Source organism: Tamandua tetradactyla, chromosome 6 (genome assembly GCF_023851605.1).
Source record: "Tamandua tetradactyla isolate mTamTet1 chromosome 6, mTamTet1.pri, whole genome shotgun sequence".
NCBI classification, from domain to species: domain Eukaryota; kingdom Metazoa; phylum Chordata; class Mammalia; order Pilosa; family Myrmecophagidae; genus Tamandua; species Tamandua tetradactyla.
Genome location: NC_135332.1, coordinates 25,553,940 through 25,575,335, shown reverse-complemented (window position 1 = coordinate 25,575,335; position 21,396 = coordinate 25,553,940). Strand labels below are relative to the sequence as shown.

Here is a 21,396-nt window from a genome sequence, read left to right as displayed (position 1 = left end):
CCGGTTCCTGGAGCCCGAGGGCCCCGCAGGGCCCCAGCCCAGGCGACTTTGTGGCGGCCGCGTCCCCGGGCTGTGAGTCAGCTCATTGGAAGGACTCCTTGCCCCACAGTGACAGCCTCGGCTGAAAGACACGTCAGCGATGCCATCCCAGGGCCTATCTCAGGATGTGGTTGTGGGGATCCCACATGCCCCACTCTGGGCAGCGGGCAGGAGGCTGGGCTCCTGGCCAAGGTCTGCTTCGCGTGCTGTGTGACCTGAGGCCCCTAACTTCCCCTCTCTGGACCCAGTAAAGTGACAAGTCTGGACACATTTCTAGTTCTAAAAATCCTGACTCTCTTTCCCCTATTGGATCCAATCCCAGAGTCCAATAGGGGATTACCTTTGAGTCCCCCAGATCCCAGAAACGGTGTGTATGTTGTAAACGGCACCCGTTTTGGAGCCAGACAGGTTGTGGTTTGAATCCTGTGATGTCCCTCACAAGCCCTTTTAGCCCCTCCAGGCCTCAGTTTTCTTATCTGTAAAAGGGGAGGACAGGCCACCAGCCCCAAAGGAGCATGCAGAAAGGGCCCCAGTGGCCAGGGCTCAGCAAGGCCCTGGTCCTTGCCCCTCAGCTTCCCCAGTTCCTGCCCGGCCAAGTTGCCACTTACCTGGCCTCCTCACCCCCACACAGCGCTCTGCCCTGTCCTCTCCACACCCCTCCCACCTGATGGACACCCCACCCAACACATGGCTCCCCCACTGCACTGCACTGCTCTGTGGACTCATCATGGGCACCCACTCATAGCCATGCTGGGGGGAGTCCATCCTTCCACCCCCGTGCAGCATGACCCCTGACCCCTCCATGGACCTCAGAGTTCCTCCTATCCAGAGACCAGTCCCAAACAGTTTCCTCGACATGTCCACAGACTCCAGGAAGGGCTTGCTGGCTCCATCCGTTCTATCAGGGAGCAGGGGAAGGGCACTAAGACTCCCTGGTCACCTGCCACGATCAGGTATGCCCAGGAATGTTCAACACATGCAACTGAGCTCTGTGAGTGGGGCAAAGATGCTGCTACCCATTCCACAGAGGAGCTGGGATGCGGGGAGGGCAGGTGGGTTTCCCAAGTCCCTCATGAAGAGCAGAGCTGAGATTGGGGCCCCATCTGTCTGTTCCCCCAACGCGGGCTCCTCCCAACATTATGCTCCACTCCATCATATTCTTGATCTGTGAACTAACCGTGGAAAGTGAGGAGGGTAGCGGAAGAACCAGAGAGAAGAAATGATTTGCCCAGTGTCATTCAGCTTTGAATGGCTGGCCCAGGGCTAGAACCCAAGCTCTGGCTCACTCAGCCCTGCCACGAAGCAGGGACCAGGTACGTCCAGTTCTCATCTATCTCCCCAGGGTGCCTGCAGCCCAGCTCTGTCCACCCTGGGCATGACCTTGGCCTGAGAGCCCAGCTGAGCACCAGGTGCTGGAGAAGGTCTGGACCCCAAAGGCATCTTCTACCCTTCCTCGGTGGGGGCTAGAGGAACCCAGAGAGGGCCTGCCTCGGCCTGGGCGATGCTGGACAGTACCGCCTCGAATCTTGGGGCAGGAAATTCTCTGTCTCAGCATGACCAGGCCTTGTTACTGCCACTTCTTGCCCTATCAGACACTTGTCCTGTAGGTCTGAGCAGGGCTGGATATCCCTCCAGCTCATGCCTTCGGAGCCTGGCCTAGGAGGAAGAACCCAATGCTCCCCTCTTCTGACCTCAAAATAGGTACTGGGAACCTGGAATCTTGGCCAAAGAATCCCACCGTCCAAGGTGTCAAGATGGGCTTGGAGTTTGGGTCCCTTTGCACACTCATCACCCCCAGAACCAGAAATTTCCTTCCAGGTCACCAAAGGTCACCAAGACCCAAGCAGAGAAACTGAAAACTTGCCCAAGTTTAAACAACACAGAAGCAGAGAGCAGAACCGTGAACCCACCTCCAGTTCCCAAATCAAGGGTCACAGACTGTCCTAGCAGAGTCCCAGGTTACTCTCCATTGTGTGCCCCACACATGCCCCTGCCTCCTCTCCACTCCACCCCAGCCATTCTAGAGGAGTCGGGGGCTCCTCGACAGGCCCAGGACTGAAAGTCTGGGGAGCTGTGTAAGCAGAGAAGCTGCGGGGAAGTCGCTCACCCCCTCATCAGAGTCAACCCCACAGCTCAGGCCCCACTAGGGACCCGACCCTGGGGTGAGAGGGGGGACTATGGCATAGTCCCCAACCTCTGAAGAACTCAGTCCTATAAATCCTCAGATTAAGGCTGAGAAATTCATCCCCATGTGGCAGGAAAAGAAGGTGCTAAATTGAGTGGCCCAAGCCTAGGCCCCTGGGGTGCAGGGCCCTCTTTGCCACACCCCCACCACGGGATGCCTCAGGGGTGCACCCTACTCCACTGCAAGCCTCAGCAGTAAGGAGGGGTGGCACAGCTAGCCCTGTCCCTCCAAGATCCTCTTCAGAAGGTGCCTGGAGCCATCAGGGGATGCTTCCTAGCAGAGGGGAATCTCCTGCTGAGCTTGGAAGGATATGAATTGTCAGAAGAGGAGAGGGAAAGCATGTCCAACCTGACAGCAATGCCTTCGTGCCCCCAAGATTGCCAACAGCTGGGAATCATTCATTCTAGTGGTGCCAGAGCACAACGTCCCCCCAAGCTTGCCTCCCTCCAGGCAGTGGGTCTGTCCCTCTCCCCACCCTGACTCCTGCCTCTTCCCTTCGCCCTACCCCATCTCAGGTATGAAGTCATCTAGCTGAGTTGGCCAGGAACATATCAGCCACGTGCCTCAACTTGCAGTGATTCCCAAACCTGGCTGATCGCCAGAATCCCCACGCTGATTCCCAGGCCCTGGCCCAGCCCACTGTATCAGCACCGCCAAGAATGAGTTGAGGCATGGGGATGTTTTACAAGCTCCACCAGGGGATTCTGATGACCAGGCAGGTTGGGAAGCAGGAGGCAGGCCAGGGTGCTGGAGGAAAGGGAGAACAGGAGGCCCCGACTGGCTGGGAGGAGACAGGCGCTGCTCGGGGCCTCCAGCTCCCCTGGTGGACAGGCTAGAGCCCAGACTTCAGGGCAGGATGAAGAAGGGGAAAAGGCCAGAGGGGGCAAGGACAGAGCTCCCTGTTGTCAGGGCCAGCAGAGACCAGGCTTGAGCAAGTTCAGGCCCGGGGAGCCTCGGTTTCCCCGTCTGGGAAACACGAGCAATAACACTGCTTCCCAGCGTGTAGGAGGGATTGAGGTGAAATGAGTAAGGTGCTGGCACAGCCCGGTGGCTCCCACTTCACCCACTCAGCAGGCATTTCGAGAGCACTTGCTATGTGCCAGGCTCTGTGCTAGGTGTGCTGATTCGGAGACCAGCACAGGGAAGCCCTCGGGTTCAGAGGGCCTGCAGGGAAACGGGGTGGGCTCCCTCGGGATGCAAAACATCCCCAGCCAGGCTCTGGCCTGTGACAGGTCCCAGGATCAGGAGGAGTCTGGGAGCGTCGGCTCTCCTTCAGGAGTCCTCTCCCTTCCCAGATGTCTGCGGCCCCCCTCCGGAGGGCAGAGGCTGTCATGGCCCCCCCACTGCACAAACCAGGGCCCCCGGGGGAGCCCGTGACCCAGCCAACACCTCCGCACTGTGAGCTGGGATGGCGCAAGAGGCCCACCCTGCAGAAGGGCTGTGGGGGCAGTGTCGGTCCCCCACGGGGCCTGCCCCCCACTCCCACAGGGCACACCAGACGAGGCGCCCTCGGGGCAGGCGCCGTCTCTCCCCCATCTCCTCCTTCCCTTACACTCAGGGCCGACCCAGGCACCGAGTGGACCCTGTGCCCAGGCACAGGTGTTCCCCACCACAGCCATCTCCCCCCAGGAAATGCCACCAGGTCAGCCCTTTCTGGGCACAGGCAGCTGAGGAGGCGCCGCAGCTGCCCGGCCGATGGGGCTGATACACCCTGTGCAGTGTCTCACACGGGGCGGAGCGGGGGCGAGCCTGTGGTTCCCTGCAGTCCAGCCGCAGAGCACCTCCCAGCCACCTGGGCCTGCCTGGGGCGCCCCTCTGGAAGCAGCCAGAGTTCCTGGCTCCACCTCCAGGGGACCGCAGGCCCCAGCCCTGGGTCACTCTGCCCTGTAGTCCCCACCTGCCCAAGCCTGGGCTGGGCCCCCCTGGAAAGGACCGGGTTTTTTCCCTCTCTGGGCCCAGAGCCAGCCCCCGGACACACACCCACCCCGCCCCTACACAGCAGCCCCCGCCCCTACTGGCCCAGCTCCCTCCTGACCCACCCACCCACTCACTCCCTTTATTGGGAAGTTTCTTCCCCAGCACAGGTGTCCCTCCAGGCTGTCTCCAGCCCCGCCCCCACCCCCTGATCCCTCCTCACTCACCCCAACAGGGGAGTGGAGCCCACAGAGGGGAAAGACAGACCCTGCCTGCCAGCCCAGGGTGGGGCAGGAGCCCAGGGTGGGGTTCTCATCTCCCCCTCCCAGCACACTCCTGCCGCCGTCGGGTCCAGGCTCCTCCGCCCCAACCCCCCTGGCTCCGGGACAAGGGCTGAGTCACTGGCCCTCTCGGAGCCTCAGTGTCCCCATCTGCACAATGGGGCGCCTCTTCCCAGTCCCTCCCTGCTTCCTGGGACTGTTGTTTGGGGAATGAGATCACCCCCGGGGATCCCAAGGCCCAGGGCTGGTTCTTCTGGTTGTGGCTGGATGAGCGCCCCGGGCTTGGCGGAAAGGTGCCCCCCTCCTGCCGTCTACCCTCCTCCCCGTGTGCTGCCCGGGCAGCCAGCAGCCGGCCTCTGGGGAGCAGGCCCCCACTCCCAGCTGGCCCCGGGGGTGCCCCTGTGGGTGCGGGCTCCCAGCCCCTGGTCCTGTCTGCTCAGCCGCCGGGGCAGCCAGAGCGGGCGGGCCCTCCAACGAGGCTCAGCTCATCCCTTCCTTTTATAGTGCAGCAGCCCAGGCCCGGGGTCTGCCCGAAGTCCCCACACTCCACCCTCCCGCTTCACATCTGTAGCTCCTCCTGCTGCGCCCACCCCCACACCCCCGGCCTCCACCAGGCCCAGGCTCCCCGCTACCCCAGGCCTCAGGAGGTTCCAGCCTCGGCCACCCCCGCCCGGCCCGGCCCCTGGCCCCGTCAGTCTCAGGCCCTGGGAGGGAGAGTGCATTTGGAAGGCCGTGAAGCAACAGAGAAGCGCCCCCGGGTCCTGTGGATGAATTGGGGTCCTCCTCTGGTTTACCCCTTCCCCCCACCCTGCTCCTTGAAGCCAACCTGGAAAGCAGGTTCACCCCACCCAGCAGCTTCCGGATTTACTCGAAGGAAGACTTCCAGGAGCCACGGGCGCCTCCTGACCTTTCCCAAGTGCTTTCCACACACACCGCTCGCCAGCCACCCCGGAGGAAAGGTTCCAAGGAGGCTGTTTTCAAGGGGTCCTGGGTGTGGGTGGGGAGGACTGCCCACAGTCCCTTCCCCAGGGACACAGCTCTCCGTACTCCCACACCCCACCCCCGTGCCCAGGCTGCAGGAAGCAAGTTGGGGGGTAGGGAGCAAACAGCCTCCAGGCCTGCCAGGGGGAGTGTCCCTGCTCCCCGGGCCCTGAGCCCCGGGCCCCCATCCTGGGCAGCAGCTGACTGTCTGGGGAAGCATCTCTCAGAGGTCCCATCCCTGCTGCCACACCCGCCCCCCACCCACAGCCTTCTCCTTCACATTCCTGGGGACCCACAAGCCCCTCTGGAGGTTTCCAGAGACACAGGGGAAATGGGGCCCTAGCCACCCCACCCCCCAGCCTGCCTACCCCTCCCGCCTCTGCCAGGGGGATCCTCCCCCGCCCCCTCTGTGAGAGTACTGCCCGCAGGACCGAGAGGAGCCATTGAGTCAGTGCTTCAGTGCTTGGCTTTGAGGCACCCACTCCTGAGATCATTTAAGGATGAGAAAATGAGGCTCAGCTGGTGGGGGGTGGGGCAGCTGCCGAGGTTATAGGGCTAGAGGGGGCACCAAGGCCACCCCGACGCTCGGCTCTGCTGCAGCCGGCACTGCCCTGGGCCACCCTCCTGCCTATCATCAGCCCTTGGGAGCTGCAAAGCCTCCAGCTCTCCCCAGACTGCCCCTTTACCCTGGTCTGAGGTGACCCCTGGCCTCCATGAGTGCACACCCCCTCCCCAATTCCACCCCATTCCACCCGGTTCTCACTAGGACCCGCTTTAGTAATCACAATGACTCTGTTACACATGTGAGTCAACCAGCTTTATTGGGGTCACACACAGGAGCGTGGGGAAGGGACTGAAGCGGGGGGGCTGAGGCTGCGGGGCGGGTGGAGAGACCACCTCTCTGCAGCCCGAGGGGCCAGCGGGCGGGGAGTGGAGCCGCATCCTCAGTGGGTGGTCTGGTGCACCTGCTCACGGGAGGAGATGACCTTGCCGTCCTGCACCTCCTCCACAATGGTGCGCACCTGGCGGGTGGTCACGGCTGCAGGAGAGACCCCCCGCTCAGCCCCCGGCAGGAGCCGGCCCCTCCCCGAGTCCTCCCGCCCCCCGCCCCCGCTTGGTGTGAACGCCTCTGCGCGCCCCAGCGCACTCGCGTCCTCGCCCCTGGACATCACATCCACACACGTGTCCCCTCTGCCCTTGCCACTGCCTCCCTGCCACCCCTCCCTCTGCTGGCCTCTGTGTGTCCCGCCTCCCCAGATGGGTTGATTGTAAGAGGAACCTGCAAGAGACGGGCCGTGGAGAACGGGTGCTACACCAAACAGGGCCCATCTCCGTTTCTCTGCAGCATCCAGCGCACACGCTGTGCTCCCATCTCCCCCATCAGAAGGGCTCCAGATCCCACTACCCTGTGAGACTATATATCCCAGGGCAAGGACTGTATCTTCCCCCGACAGACTAGGGTCTGCAAGCAAGAGCCATGTCCCTTTCTCCCCCGCCAGACTAGAGTCCCCTGCTTCTGTCCCATCTGTTCAGTCTTGGGAGCACAGAGCAGGAGACCATGTCCCTGTGTCCCCATCAGATAAGAGTCTGCAGGGGTAGGAGCATGTCCCCCAATCAGACTAAGACGTCCAAGGCAAGGACCTGTGCGCTGGCCTCCCACCTTGCCAGATCATCGAATCCCCCTCATTGGATCCTTCCCTGAGAATCAACCCTAAGCCCAAAGGGGTCTCTGCTCCCACTTCTGCTGAAGATCAGCCATTTCTGGAGGTCTTCAGGCCACCTCTAAGGACCCGCCCCAACAATGTGCAGATGGGTGGTCTGACCCGTGCTCCCCCCAGCCCTCAGCCTCCACACTCCTTACGTTCTTTGGGCCTGTATTGAGTCAGGCTGCAAAAAAAGAGAGAGAGATGGGGGATTAGATGGCTGCCTGAGTATCCCATCCCTGGCCACGAGGCCCCCAGCACTGGTCTCCCACTCACTGGGCATCCTCGCCCTCCAGCAGGCGGCGGTAGGTGGCGATCTCCTGCTCCAGCCGCGTCTTCACGTCCAGCAGTATCTTGTACTCCTGGCTCTGGTGCTCCATCTCGCAGCGTAGCTGTGCCAGCTGCTCCTCCACGCTGCCGATCAGCCCCTGGATCTGGGCCAGCTGCACGCAGTAGCGGTTCTCCGTCTCAGCCAGGCTGCCCTCGAGGGATGCTTTCTGCAGGAGGGCAGGAGGGCCAGGGGTCAGCCAGGGTGTTCCGTGACCCCCTCCTGGGCCCTGGGCCCTCGCCCAATGTCTGGCAACATCTCCTACCATGCTGAGCTGGGACTGCAGCTCGATCTCCAAGGCCTGCACGTTACGCCGGAGCTCGGAAATCTCACTCTTGCCGCTCTGCACCAGCTCGCTGTTGGTGGCCACCTCGCGGTTCAGCTCCTCTGTCTGCAGATGGAACCCGCAGACAGGGTAGCATGAGCCTGCGACCCCTTCCCCAAGTCAGAAGACCCGCGGGGCCTCCATATGCTCAGTCCAGGGCCCCGTCTGTGCCCAGAGAGCAATTAGGGCCTCCCCCACTTCCACCCTTCCCCCGCCCCCTGCCCAGGACACCCTGCCTCTGACCTCTCCTGGGCCTCTCGGATCTCCCCCCCAAACCTGGCTGTGGGGACAGGGCCTTCTCACCCACTTCCCACTTCCCACAGTCCCTAGACCGTGGCCTTTGGGATGTTAAGCTTTTATCGTGAACCCCTACAAATGGGAGGAAAAGGAACAGGAAATGAGAACCAGCCATAACACCTGCCCTGGTCTCTGGTGCTAGTCCCTGATTTCTTGAAAGGGAGGTAAAACTTGCCCTCTCCCTTTATTCCCAAGGCTGGGCACCCACCCTCTTGCACCAGGCTTGTCGATGCAATGGGAGACCCTCATCCCCTGGGTCTGAGGGAACGCACTGTGGGTGGAGCACCCCCAAGATGCCAAAGGTGGGCTTACTGCAGCCCCGCCCCGGGAGGCACCTGGCCCACCCCAGCTCCCACCTTGCTGAAGAACCAGTCCTCGGCGTCCTTGCGGTTCTTCTCCACTATCTTCTCGTACTGGTCGCGCATCTCATTCAGGATGCGGCTCAGGTCCACGCCTGGGGCGGCGTCCATCTCCACACTGATCTCCCCGCCCGCCTGGCTTTGCAGGGCGTGCATCTCCTGCGGAGGAGAGAGTTCCGGGTGTGGGCATCTGGCCGTGTCCCCGTCTCCCACCTCCACCCGTTCCCAGGCAAGGGCTCCAGAACTTCCTAGCAGAAACGAGGTTGCAGGGCCAACTCCAACCTCTCCTTATGCTGCTTACCCTCTACCCTCTGACCCTTTTAAGGATTTTTGTCCACCTGATCTATATGAGCCCTGCCTCAGCCACCAGACTGGGGGTTCCCTGAGGATAAGACCTGTGTCTCCGTCATTAAACTGAGTACTCGCCAAAGATAAAATCTAATTCTTAGGTGTATGTCCCCAAAATATCCCCTATGATATCCAAACATCTAAGTGGGGCCCAGATTCAAGGTTTTAAACTGGGGGAGGAGGAGACCTCGTTGCTTGTCCTCTGTCCTCATGAGGGAGGCCAGGATGGGCAGAGAAAACCTCTACGGGCCACTGGGAAGTTCTCAGATGCAGGGAAGCTGTGTGGCGCATGGAGGAGGCTGCCCTGCCAGCTGGCTTCTGGCCCTGTCCTGCCCTGCCCTGGGACTAGGGCTCTGCAGACAGAGGGCAACCCTGAATGGTGACCAACCCTGGCATGCCTGCTCCTCTCACAGCCTCAGCCTTGCCCCAGCCCCAGGTCCTTGCCCCCTTCTCCGCAGCCTCTTTGACCTGCTGCCCTGGCTGCCTCACCTCCTCGTGGTTCTTCTTCAGATAGACCAGTTCCTCCTTCAGGGCCTCTATCTGTGCCTCCAGATCAGCCCTGGACAGGGTCAGCTCATCCAGCACCCGGCGCAGGCCGTTGATGTCGGCCTCCACGTTCATACGCATGGCCTGCTCTGTCTGGAGCCTGCAACAAAAACCAGAGACATCCATGCAGGCTGTGTGACAGCTCCTGGCCCCTCAGCCTGCCTGCACTTGGCCAGGGGTCTCAGGGCCTCTGAGGGATGATGAGGGGGTGGAGTGGGAGCAAATTCCAGGCCTGGGGCCTTGGAACCATTCCAGGGCAAAGCTCCACTCCCATCCTGCTTCCTTTTTTCTCTCCTCTCTGCCTCCTGCCACCCCTCCCTCTCTTCTATCACCTGGGTAAGACCAAAGATCTTTAGAATTTGCTGTCTCCTGGACTAAGGAGTGGGCTTTTTGCAGTTCCTAGGACACATTCCCCACCTGTCCCCGACCCAGGACCTCGCAACAAAGGAAAAGGAAAAGGCATCTGAAGCATTATGGGTGGGATTGGGGCGGGGGTGGGGGGCAACTCTCCAAGCTCCTCCCCCAGCCTCCCCAGTTGCTGGCCCAGTGGCCGGCTAGGACTCACTTGGCGCGGAAGTCGTCTGCGGCCAGGCGGGCGTTGTCTATCTGCAGCGTGATGGTGCCGTTGTCCACCGTGGCCGCAAGGATCTAAGCGCGTGGGAGAGCACTCGGGTCACTGGGTGGCTGGGGCTCACCGAGCCCAGACCAGGGCTCCGAGGCCGGTCTTCCTGCCTGGGGGCCGGGATGTGGCCGCCGCCTCCCAGAACCTCCCTTCCCGCCAGCCTCTCCCCTTTACTGCACTGTAATTGTCCGCGGAGGTGGGGCTGAGCGGAAGTCTGAGGAGCTGAAACTGCCCCCCACCAACACACACTCGAAGACCCCCATGCCAGGCTCTCCTCAAAGGAGGGGAGGCACCTGCTGCCGGGGCGGAGACAGGCAGAGAAGAATGCAAAAATGCCCCTGAGGCAGAGGCCACCCCAGAATTCCAGAAAGGGGGAATGTGGGCAGCTCCCTCCTTTGACAGTGTGGGGAGGGGTGGGGGTGGGGTACGGTGCCCCCAAGAGGCCTCTCCAGAAGGGAGACTATAGAAACCCTCACCAAACAGCACTTTCGCATCGGAAGTCACAACCCCTAAGTCCTAACGGTGGGCTCCAGCTGGGAGCCCGCCCCCGGGGTGGCCTGGATAGGACATTTGCACGAGGGGCCAGCAGGAGGGATGGGTAAGTCAGAAAAAAACCCAAATAAGTACACAAGCAGCCTGGCTGCCCTGAGGCCCCGCCCTTTCTCTCCTGCCACCTCTTCCCGGAAGGTGCTTGTCAGGTGCTCACCCCAACATCAACCTCTCCATGGCCCCACGGCCCCCTCCTGGTAAGCTCTGCTCCCAAGGAGAGAGACACCCGTGGGTCCAGGTGCCCATGCATTCTCTCAGCTCATCCTACAACCATCCAAGGCAGCAGGACTCAGCAGTGAGCAAACTAAGGCTCATAGGGGCTGCACGAGGGAGCTGGTTCTCTGGCCCAGCCAAGACAAGGGGGACAAGAGCCAAGTAGCCACCCCTGACTCAGGGAGGACCCATGGCAGTCCCCAAGCGGGAAGATGGGGAGGAGCAGCCCCTCCCTGGGCCCCTTCCTGCCAGCAGGCCGCACCTTCTCCTGCAGGTCCTTGATGGTCTTGTAGAAGGGGCTGTAGTCGGGGGCGGGCCCCGGAGCCTGCCTCTGGTACCAGTCGCGGATCTTCACCTCCAGCTCGCCGTTGGCCTCCTCCAGGGCGCGCACCTTGTCCAGGTAGGAGGCCAGGCGGTCGTTGAGGTTCTGCATGGTGGCCTTCTCGCTTCCTGCCAGCAGCCCGTCGACACCCCCGAAGCTGCTGCCATAGCCACCACCATAGCCGCTGCCAGAGCCGAAGCTGTAGCAGCTGGAGTAGCTGCTGCCCCCGAGGGCATTGCCCAGGCCGCTGGCGGCCCCCAGCCTGCAGGAGCCGGTGCCCATGCCGCCGGACAGCTGACAGGAGGTGCGGAAGGAGCCACCCCCCAGGCCGGAGGAGCCGCCCCCTAGGCCGGAGGAGCCCCTGATGGAGCTGGAGGAGGTGAACTGGCGGATGGTGGTGGTCATGGCAGCAGAGTGGGCGGCAGGCGCAGAGCAGGAGGGCTGGTCTTTGCGTGTGGCTGCCGGGGCTCCCTCGCTCAGTTTATAGGCAGCCGTGGGCGTAGCGATTACAACAGGCTCACTCCTCTGTTTCCATTCCCCTCGGCTGTCATCACCCCTGGCCGCCTGCCAGCTCCCAGGTGGCTGCGGGCCCCTCCCCTCCCACCATCGGGCTTTGCCTCATTTCTCCCGAACCCCCGCGCTGGGCGTCTGCTGTGCATGTGCCTGTCTCTGGTCGCCGTCAGAGGCCCGTCACCTGGTGCAGGCAGGCCCTTGGGCTACACGTTCCCATGACCTAATACGGAGAAAAGGAGAAGCCAGGACGTCACCGTCAACATCACCTGGCTGTTCCAGGCAGCTGCCACCCCAGCCTGGCCCACGAGGACCCAGTGCCTGGCGTGGAAACAGGGTGGGACGTCAGGCAGCTCCAGCCTGAGGTCTTTTTCCTCCACCACACGGCCCTGCACCACCGTCCTGGCCCTGGGAGCTGGGTGGACAGGAAGGCCCTAGAGCCCATCCCACCTTAGAGAAATTGGATCTAAACTCCCCTGAGCACACCACATGACATGTCAACTCTGCCAGCCTCAGAGAGTAACCAAACCATTTCACAGACACAGAAAGCGGGGCTTAGGGAGGTGCAGCGTCCCCACTGCCCCTCCTAATCCCAGAATTGGGTGGAAGGGCTTCAGCCTTCATCCACCCTGACTCAGCACTGGCGTCCCTGGGGGCCCAGGTCCCCACCCCAACACCACCGGCACCCCTCCTGTAGAGCCCAGACACCCAGGGAAGCATTCCAAGGGCTCAGACTCCATCTGGTCAGTTTTCTGACCCTCTCCCCATCCCTAGGACCCCCGGTGAACCAGCCTCTCCTTCTAAACCTCCCCCCACGTCCCTCCTACAGGTAGGGGTTCCTGGGCTGGGATGGACACAGGAGCTTAGCTGAAGGATGGGAAATGGGCGGGGAGGGAGGGGGAGGCAGTCACTGTGAGGGGAAAGGGAAGGAACCTTGAAGGGCAATGCCGCTTTCTATCTCCCTTATCTCTCCTGTACCCCAAGAGACCTCAGAGTGGGTGGGAGGCAGCGGGAAATCAAAAGAAACTTGCCTGAGAAGAGGCTCTTAGCTGAAACCCCAGCCAATGCCCTCCTTCCCCAACCCCAGCCTTCCCTAGAGGCTCCACCATCCCCCAGATGTGGTTCCTTAGGGTGGGCCATGACCTCGCCCCACAGCCCGGCCCCTGGTCCCAGGGACCCAGCAGGCCTGCTGGGCAGAATGTGGTCGTGTCTGAGACTGCCGATGGCTTCCACCCTCCAGACAGGCCCAGACAGACCCTGCCAGCAGCTGAGAGAGATTCCCCAGTAGCCCAGCCGCTGCCAAGCCCCCAAAGCAAACAGGTCACCCCCACCCCCACCACGCTCACCTGCACAAGCAGCTAGCCCACCCCCCACACACCCCTGAGCTGGCCAGAGCCTGTCTGGTTTCCTGGGCTGCCAATGCCACCACCACCTCCTGTCACCCATCAATGCCCTTGACCACCCCTGCAGAGAGCCCCCCACCCAGCCCCCTCCCTCTGCTCCCAAATCCAGGGCTGAGGCAGGGAGCTCACTGTACACGGTCCTGGTCCCAGTTACTGTGGGGCCCTTCCAGGGACTGGCCAGACACAATGGGGACCCAGGGGCTGATTCTTAGAAACTTTCTCAGCCGGCCTGGCTGTCCCCTCCCTCCACTCCAGACCCTCCCGCCTCCTGCATCCTTCCCTCTCGTCCTCCCAGGAGCCCCAGGCCTGGGTAGGTGGGCAAGCAAGTTGGCAAGTGACAAACAGATGAGTCTCAAAGGCTCAACAAAATCTCCTAGCTCCTAGCTCACCGCCCTCCCCCCGTCTACGTGGGGCATGACTCCCAGGGGTGTGGACCTTCCTGGCAACATGGGACAGAATTCCTAGAATGAGCTGGGACTCAGCATCAAGGGATTGAGAAACCCTTCTTGACCAAAAGGGGGAAGAGTGAAATGAGACAAAATAAAGTGCCAATGACTGAGAGATTCCAAACAGAGTCGAGAGGTTATCCTGGAGGTTATTCTTACGCATTAAATAGATACCACCTTGTTAGTCAAGATGTAATGGAGGCTGGAGGGAAGTACCTGAAAATGTAGAGCTGAGTTCCAGTAGCCATGTTTCTTGAAGATGATTGTATAATGATACAGCTTTCACAATGTGACTGTGTGATTATGAAAACCTTGTGTCTGATTATTCTTTTATCTACCTTATCAACAGACGAGTAAAGTATACAGAATAAAAATAAATAATAGAGGGAATAAATCTTAAAATAAATTTAGTAGATTGAAATGCTAGTGATCAATGAAAGGGAGGGGTAAGGGGTATGGTATGTATGAATTTTTTTCTGTTGTCTTTTTATTTCTTTTTCTGAATTGACGCAAATGTTCTAAGAAATAATCATGGTGATGAATATGCAACTGTGATGATATTGTGAATTATTGATTATATATGTAGAACGGAATGATCATATGTTAAGAATGTTTTTGTTTGTTAGTTATATATATTTTTTAATAAATTAAAAAAAATTTTTTTTAATCTCCTGCTCCCCTGATCCCACACCCTCAGCCCCCACTGCCCCCAAACCAATGACCAGACCAGATCACACAAGCTGCCAGTCTTCAGGCAAAGCTTTAATAGCAGTCACGGGGGCAAACCCGGGAGGCCGTTCTGGTGAGGGGGCTGCAGAAGCATCAGCTCATGAGTGGGGCCCAGACGAGCACTTGGGACCTAGCAAGCGAGAGCTGGAGGCGATGGCCTCTCCTCGACCCTCGAGCTGGGCGGGCGCGCTCCCGGGGGCCTTAGTGTGTGGAGCGGTGCACCTGCTCGCGGGAGGAGACCACCTTGCCGTCCTGGACTTCCTCCATGATGGTACGCACCTGGCGGGTGGTCACCGTGGCTGCACGAGGTCAAGGAGGGAAGCAGAGGGAGCCTCAGGCCAGAGCCCCTGCTCCTGCCACCTACCTGTGACTCCCCCGCCTCCCGCACCAAAGGGTCCCCAGCCTCTCCTTACCCCTCTGGATAGACAGGCTCTTACCTTCTCGCGTGGGCTGTGAGGTCAGGGACGAGGAGTACTGGGCAGCCAGGCTGCAGGGAAAGGGGGGCCTGTCAGCACGGGGATCCCCACTGGGAACCCAACCCCCGGAGTGCTGCTGGGAAGGAGGAGAGTTGGGGAGGCCCAGGGTGGGAGGAAAGAGAGGGCCCAGGAAACCGGAGAGAAATCACAGCTGGGAGTGCACGGAGAAGAATGGTGACCCCCGGGGGTAAGAGGACACAGGCCCAGCAGAGCAGGAGCCGAGCAGAACTGACATTCCAGCAAAGGGCCCGGCAGCACTGTAGGGCTATTAGACAGGGATTTACAAGAAGACGCTGAGCAATTGGTTTTTCCATATCCCCAAGGGCCCGAGAGACTACATTAAAGCAGGGGAGTGTGGTTAGACTACTCCATCATTAGGAAGTAAAAAGCTGGAATGTGTCACTGAGCATGGAGTCTCCAGGACTCTCTCGGCCCTTCACATCAGAGCTGCAGCCAACTTTTGCAACTCCAAATCTCATTGCTACACACTCTGCACCTTATTCCACCCTGGCTAATGGCATTCCCAGACACACACCCATCCAAACCAGAAACCCAGGTCATCACTACCCATTCTCAGGTGTCCACTCAGCACTCATTGAGCCCTGACTGCAAGCCACACCTGGGCATCTGGTTCTGTTTTCCTGTGTGCACCACCTGCCCTTCTGCACCTGCCCCACGGCAGGCCTTTTCAGGCCAACTCCCTGCACAGCACGGGGACACCTACTGGGAGACAGGTCTCCCCTGACCCCATGCCGACTCTCTCATCTACTTCTCCCTCTGCAGCCAGAGCGTGTGTTCCAAACCATCTTTATGATCATGTTCTGCTACTGCTCAAAATCTCTCTGCGGTCCTCCATTGCCTATACCATCTAGTCCAGCTGTTTCAGTTGGCATTGGAGGGTCACAACCAGGCCATGGCCAGGACTCTCAGTTTCCCCTCCTGCCAAACCTCTGCAGATGAATCATGTTTCCCAGCCTCCCACCCCACCTCACCCCGTACACATTCGCACCTCAGGGCCTTTGCTGGTGCTATTGCCTTTGCTCAAATGTCCCTCCCTGGGTGAAGCCACCCCCACCCACCCGAGCAGGTGCCAGGCCACCCCGACTCACTGGGCGTCCTCGCCCTCCAGCAGGCGGCGGTAGGTGGCGATCTCCTGCTCCAGCCGCGTCTTCACATCCAGCAGCACCTGGTACTCATGGTTCTGCCGCTCCATGTCGCAGCGCAGCTCACACAGCTGCTGCTCAATACTGCTGATGAGACCCTGCAGCTGGGCCAGCTGGGCCCCATAGCGTGCCTCCGTCTCGGCCAGGCTGCCCTCCAGCGATGCTTTCTGCAGGCCAAGTTAACAGGTGGCTCCATGAGAGGGGCCCCACCTGTGCAGGGTTGCAGGCACAACCCACCCAGTGGGGAGGAAACTGGGGCAGAGAGGGTCCCGTGTCACCAAGTGTGATGTGACAGGCAGGGCAAGGAGGTGTCTGGTTCTCCAAGAATGGGGGTCTAACGAGGCCGGGCCCACCCTGCAGTGACAAGTCCAGGACAGGTGAAGGACGGAGGCCCTACCATGCTGAGCTGGGACTGCAGCTCAATCTCCAGGTTCTGCACCGAGCGGCGGAGCTCCGTGATCTCCGTCCTGCTGCTCTGCAGGGCCTCGGTGTTGGTGGCCACCTCGCGGTTCAGCTCCTCCGTCTGGAAGGCAGGTGGGTGCCAGGGGCTGGAGGAAGCTTGTGGAGGTAGGGCAGAGGGCAAAAGCCACCCCCAAGCCCTCACCTTCCAGCATGCTCACACACACACACACCCATCCCCTTCAGCTCCTCCCTGGTCTCTGTGGGGCCCCAGAGACCTGCTCACACCAAGACCTTCTGCCCGCCCTGGAACCTAGTGAGATTCACCTTGCTCTGCTCTGCTCACCCTACTGAACCGCAGGCACCTCTCAGACAGAGACTGGGTTTGATTTCATTTTGTGTCTGTTACTGTCCTTGGGACACTGTAAATGCTCAGTTTGTGTTTTTATTCAGTTTTTATTAAACACACACTTAAATACAAATACCTGCTGTGGGAGTAAACCCTGGACTGGGGGGGCCAGCTCACCCAGGTGTGCTCCCCAGGCCCCTGGGAAGGGCTGTGGGAGGCTGAGGCCTCCCTGAGCCCCACATTGTTCATCTAAATCAAGAGGCGTTGGTCCAACTGGTTTCCAAAGGTCTTTCCAACTGGGACACTCTGAGAATCTACAAGTTTTCCAGCCCGCGCCCAGCACATGGCACATGTGCTCACATGTGTGCACACCTGCTCACACACGGCCACCCACCTTGCTGAAGAACCAGTCCTCGGCGTCCTTGCGGTTCTTCTCTGCAATCTGCTCATACTGGTCGCGCATCTCATTCAGGATGCGGCTCAGATCCACGCCAGGGGCTGCGTCCATCTCCACGCTGACGTCCCCACCCACTTGGCCCCGCAGGGCGTTCATTTCCTAGGCAGGGAAGAGCAGGAGCTCACCCAGGGCCAACCTGGGGAGAGACTCTGGTTCCTGCCTTCTCTACCCCAAGAGAGTGGGGCAACAATGACAGTTAGACCCAGAGAGGCTGACAGCTCCTCACCTGAAGCTGGAGGTGGGTGCTGTCACATCACAGATGCGCAGGGCGGTGGATACCCACAATCTGCCCTCACACACAGTGTGACATGGAGGGTGGATTTCACCCATGCCCAGCGTGTGCTGCGGCAGGAGAGATGCCAACTCTCCATCCTGGTGGGGATAACGAAGGCCAGCCGCGCTCACTGCCCTAGCCACCTGCCCTGTACCTCGCTGCCAACCACGCAGAGCTGGCACAGGGAAAGCAGCCCATGTGGTGTCGGCCTGAGCCAGGCCGCCCCAGTGAAGGTTAATCTGCTGGAGGGAGCAACCCATATAATCAGCCTCAAAGCCGAACAGAAGCACTTTCTCCATGTCCTGCTACTCGGGTTCCTTCCAGCTCAGGACAGCCCAGAGGTCAGCTGAGAAGGAAGGCACAAGGACCCGGGAAGATAAGACCTCATCAGTACCCCAGCAGAGCCCCAGATTGCCATCTTTTGGTAGAGGCTTGGGGTCCCTAGGTCCCAGAGCTCTCTGAAAAAGGGAGGCAGCTGGGGGAAGTGGCAGAGAAATGGAGTTGGACTTGGGTGTGGACTCAAACAGACCCAGGGGAAGGCCCCTGCAAGGCCACAGACAAATAGTTCATCTCTCCAAGTCTGGAGTTCTTACTAATATAAAGGGGGAAAGATGTTGTCAGTATCAGCTGTGATAATTGCTATGAAATACTTGTGATGAGTTGGGCATATGTTCATAGTTGTTAGGACTATCATTATTGTAATTAATTGTAATAATTAGCAACGTGTGTTGTTCATGAGATACTTAATTGCCACCCAGCAGTGGGTGGAACTCGAGAGACAAGGGAACTTCCTTTAGGGAAGACATCCCCCCAGGCCATGTCCAAGGTCCCCTGAGGGTCCACAGGGCCCCACCAGAGATGGACAGCGGACCGAGAGCATCGTCCCACCCCGGGAAGATTCTAGGGATTGGGTCTTGCTCCCAGGCAAGTTTCTCCTGCACCCCCTGGGCTGGGCCCACCTCCTCGTGGTTCTTTCTCAGGTAGGCCAGCTCCTCCTTGAGGCTCTCGATCTGCATCTCCAGGTCAGCCCTGGCCAGGGTCAGCTCGTCCAGCACCCTGCGCAGGCCGTTGATGTCGGCCTCCACGCTCATGCGCAGGTTCAGCTCCGTCTCATACCTGGGCGGGTTGGAGGGTGAGCCACGGAGGGCCCGCAGCATCCCTTCCCACACCCACACAGCTGTCTGTGATGTGCAGAGCCAGGGACCCACCACCAGCCCCCCGGGGCAGCGCTCCCCACCCCAGCCCAGGCCCACGCTTACTTGGTGCGGAAGTCATCAGCCGCCAGACGGGCGTTGTCGATCTGCAGCACCAAGCTGGCATTGTCGATGGTAGCTGCCAAGATCTGGGGGAGATGGCGGGCTGGGTGAGCAGACCCCCACACCCTTCTGGCAGTCCTTTGGCGAGTGTGCCAGAGTGATGGCAATGAGGTCCCTGCTGAGAATTACAGGGGCCCAGCCCAGACCCTCGGGGGCTCAAAAAGTGGTGGGGCCACACGGTCCGCACAGGATGCCAGGAGTTTCCCAAGTGTGCCCTCCCTCCCTCACTCTGTGGGGTCATTGCCCAAGCTGCTTGGATCTCACTCTTCCCCAACTAAATTCACCTCGTAGCTCAGCTGACACCTCCTCCAGGAAGCCTCCCTTGATTCCCTGTCTAGGGCCCTTCTCTCTGTCACACTTCCTCCCTGTCTCCTCTCTTTCTTAACCCTTCTTCTCCCCAGGGTGATTTTACAGCTATTTCTGTGACTTTTGTTATTGTTTCCTCCTCTCTACCCCTGGCCCCATCTTCACTTCATAATTCTTTTCAGAATCTCCAGCCCCGGGCACCATGCCTGGTCCAGAGTTGGCCCCAGGAAGCATTTGTTTAATTACTTCATTAATTAATTAGTGAGAGTATGGCTGGTCTCACCTCAAACCTAAGGCAAAGTTTTCTTTTCCCACAGGGTCATCCAGGAGGTGATAAAAGAAAACATGGAAGGGAGGGGCTCTGGAAGGAGCAAGGGGCGCTTATTATTATGGCTACCGTCATTGTTATTGCTTAAAGAGAGGGTTGACTGGGGGAAACTCCAGCAGGCAAAGCAGCCGCAGTTGGCACACCCCGAGTGTCTAGGCCCAGAGCGCCCCACCCCCACCCAGATCCCACTGGAAGCCCTAAGGTCTTGTGCAGCAACCCTGGATCAGAACCAGCTCCCCGTTTCCAGCCTGAACCCCAGAGCCGGTTTGTCACCCACCAACCAGTCTGTGGATTGCAGAGACCCACCCCCACCCACCTCCCCGCTCAGAAGGCTGATCGGGCACCGTGAGGTGGCGGGGAAATGCCAGGGGAGGGGAAGAGAGTGACTCAGAGGGCGCAGGCATGGCACGGGGTTCACCTGGGGGTTGGAAGTGAGGCCCTGGCTGACCCCGAGTGCGGGAGTGCTGATTCACCGGGGCTCCCCTGGGGTCCCCACTGCCCAGACCCAGACCAGTATCTGATCTGGCACTCCTAGGAGCTCTGCTTCCAGGGGCGAGTTGCCGGAATTCCCTGCCAGGTGAAAGTCCTAGGCAGGAGCAGGCCTGGCCTCCAACAAAGAAACTAGGCAGGTCTGGCCACCTGGGGGCCCATCAATCACAGCCTGCTCCCCACCCACCCCCAGCCTGGCTCTATTCATCTCTTCGGCCCCCCACCTGCAGCACTCTGGGATCCTTCCCCAGGACCAGGCTGTGCACAAGACTCAGGCGTCCACGTGTACAGGATGCTAAGGCCATGACCCTGGAGTTCACGAGGGCGTGTGTGCTATCCCCTCCATTAGACTGAGTTAGAGAAATTCCTTCCCTTAAAGCTCTAGCCTGGGTGGGGAGAGACAGCTCCTGCTCTGAGACCCTCCTCCCCTCCCCAGTTTGTAAGGAAAGACAGTCCCCAGGGAGCCCCAGAGTGACCATCCTAGAGGGGGAAAGGAAAACCCACAACCAAGCCACCCATGAGAACATGCCAGGCTCAGTAAAATCAGCACAAAGGACAGGCCATACACTGAGCTCGAGGTGCTGAAGGGACCCCAAGACCCAGGGATAAGAAATAAGTGCCATTCATTCAGAGGACTTCCTGGAGGAGGTGAGGCAAGTAAGCAGGAGGGCAGACCCAGAGGGGAAGTGCAGGAAGGAGATGTTCCAGCCTCATCTCTCAGCAGCCACCCCAAACTCTTTCCCACCATGTGCCTTGCCCATGTCGCTCTCCACCGGCAAGCCCATCCCTGCCTTCAAGGTGAAGCCTTCCCTACCCCTTTCTCCATCACCCTCCCCCAAAGATGCTCCCACCAGAAATGATGGAGCCTTCTGCTGTCCTCCTGGAGAACCCCAAACAACCACACTGCAGGCCTGGGGCTAGTGACTGGCTCTGGGATGGGTCCAGAGCAGGTTAAGTGAGTGAACGAATGAGTGCCTGAATGGTGAAGGTCTAAGTGGGAGGCGAGAGGTTTGCAAAGTCCAAAGTTGGGATGGAGTCAGTCAGAGGCAGGTACAGAGGGTGAGGGCGGGGGGCGCCCACCTTGTTCCGCAGATCCTCGATGGTCTTGAAGTAGGGGCTGTAGTCGCGGGCGGGCCCCGGGCCCTGCTTCTTATACCAGTCGCGGATCTTCACCTCCAGGTCGGCGTTGGCCTCCTCCAGGGCGCGCACCTTGTCCAGGTAGGAGGCCAGGCGGTCGTTGAGGTTCTGCATGGTCTCCTTCTCGCTGCCCCCCAGCAGGGCGTCCGCCACGCCAAAGCTGGAGCCAAAGCCCCCGCCCAGGTTGCAGGTGTAGCCGCCGCCATAGCCGCCCCCCAGGCCCGACGAGAAGCGGGACGAGGTGACAGACATGTTGCTGCAGCTGCCACCAACTCCCAGGAGGCTGGGGGCCCGGCAGGCACCCCCGACCCGGACAGAGGACATCCGGGAGAAACCCGCTCCGGGCGCACACAGGCCCTTCACGGAGCCCGAGGTTGAGAACTGGCGGACGCTGGTGGTCGTGGCCATGGTGGCCACAGGTCAGTCAGGCGCAGGGTCTGGTGTGGACGGAGACCCGGGCGGCCCTTTATAGGCAGGTGGAAGCAGGGCTGGGCCTCTGGCCCTTGAAGTCTAAGCCAAAACCCCAGCCATGTAATTTGCCTGTTCCGGTAGGGCCGGGCCTGGGGCTCGGGCTGGACGCAGCTGAGTGAGTGCGGCCCTGG

At 60.2% G+C, this 21,396-nt stretch overlaps 2 protein-coding genes across 2 annotated transcripts; both read right to left on the bottom strand.

Annotated features, from left to right (window-relative positions):
* Positions 1-6,204: 6,204 nt before the first annotated feature.
* On the bottom strand, positions 6,205-11,697 carry LOC143687432 (keratin, type I cytoskeletal 17). Its single transcript, XM_077164424.1, has 8 exons — positions 10,953-11,697; positions 9,872-9,954; positions 9,250-9,406; positions 8,410-8,571; positions 7,697-7,822; positions 7,380-7,600; positions 7,262-7,287; positions 6,205-6,439 (listed from the first exon to the last, which is right to left on the bottom strand). The coding sequence occupies exons 1-8, from the start codon at positions 11,415-11,417 to the stop codon at positions 6,345-6,347; spliced, it is 1,335 nt and encodes a 444-aa protein (XP_077020539.1). The 5' UTR covers positions 11,418-11,697; the 3' UTR covers positions 6,205-6,344.
* Positions 11,698-14,133: 2,436 nt separating this feature from the next.
* LOC143687431 (keratin, type I cytoskeletal 42) lies at positions 14,134-21,387 on the bottom strand. The gene is made up of 8 exons (XM_077164423.1): positions 20,738-21,387; positions 18,478-18,560; positions 18,178-18,334; positions 16,882-17,043; positions 16,137-16,262; positions 15,686-15,906; positions 14,538-14,587; positions 14,134-14,399 (listed from the first exon to the last, which is right to left on the bottom strand). The coding sequence occupies exons 1-8, from the start codon at positions 21,200-21,202 to the stop codon at positions 14,302-14,304; spliced, it is 1,362 nt and encodes a 453-aa protein (XP_077020538.1). The 5' UTR covers positions 21,203-21,387; the 3' UTR covers positions 14,134-14,301.
* Positions 21,388-21,396: the final 9 nt, after the last annotated feature.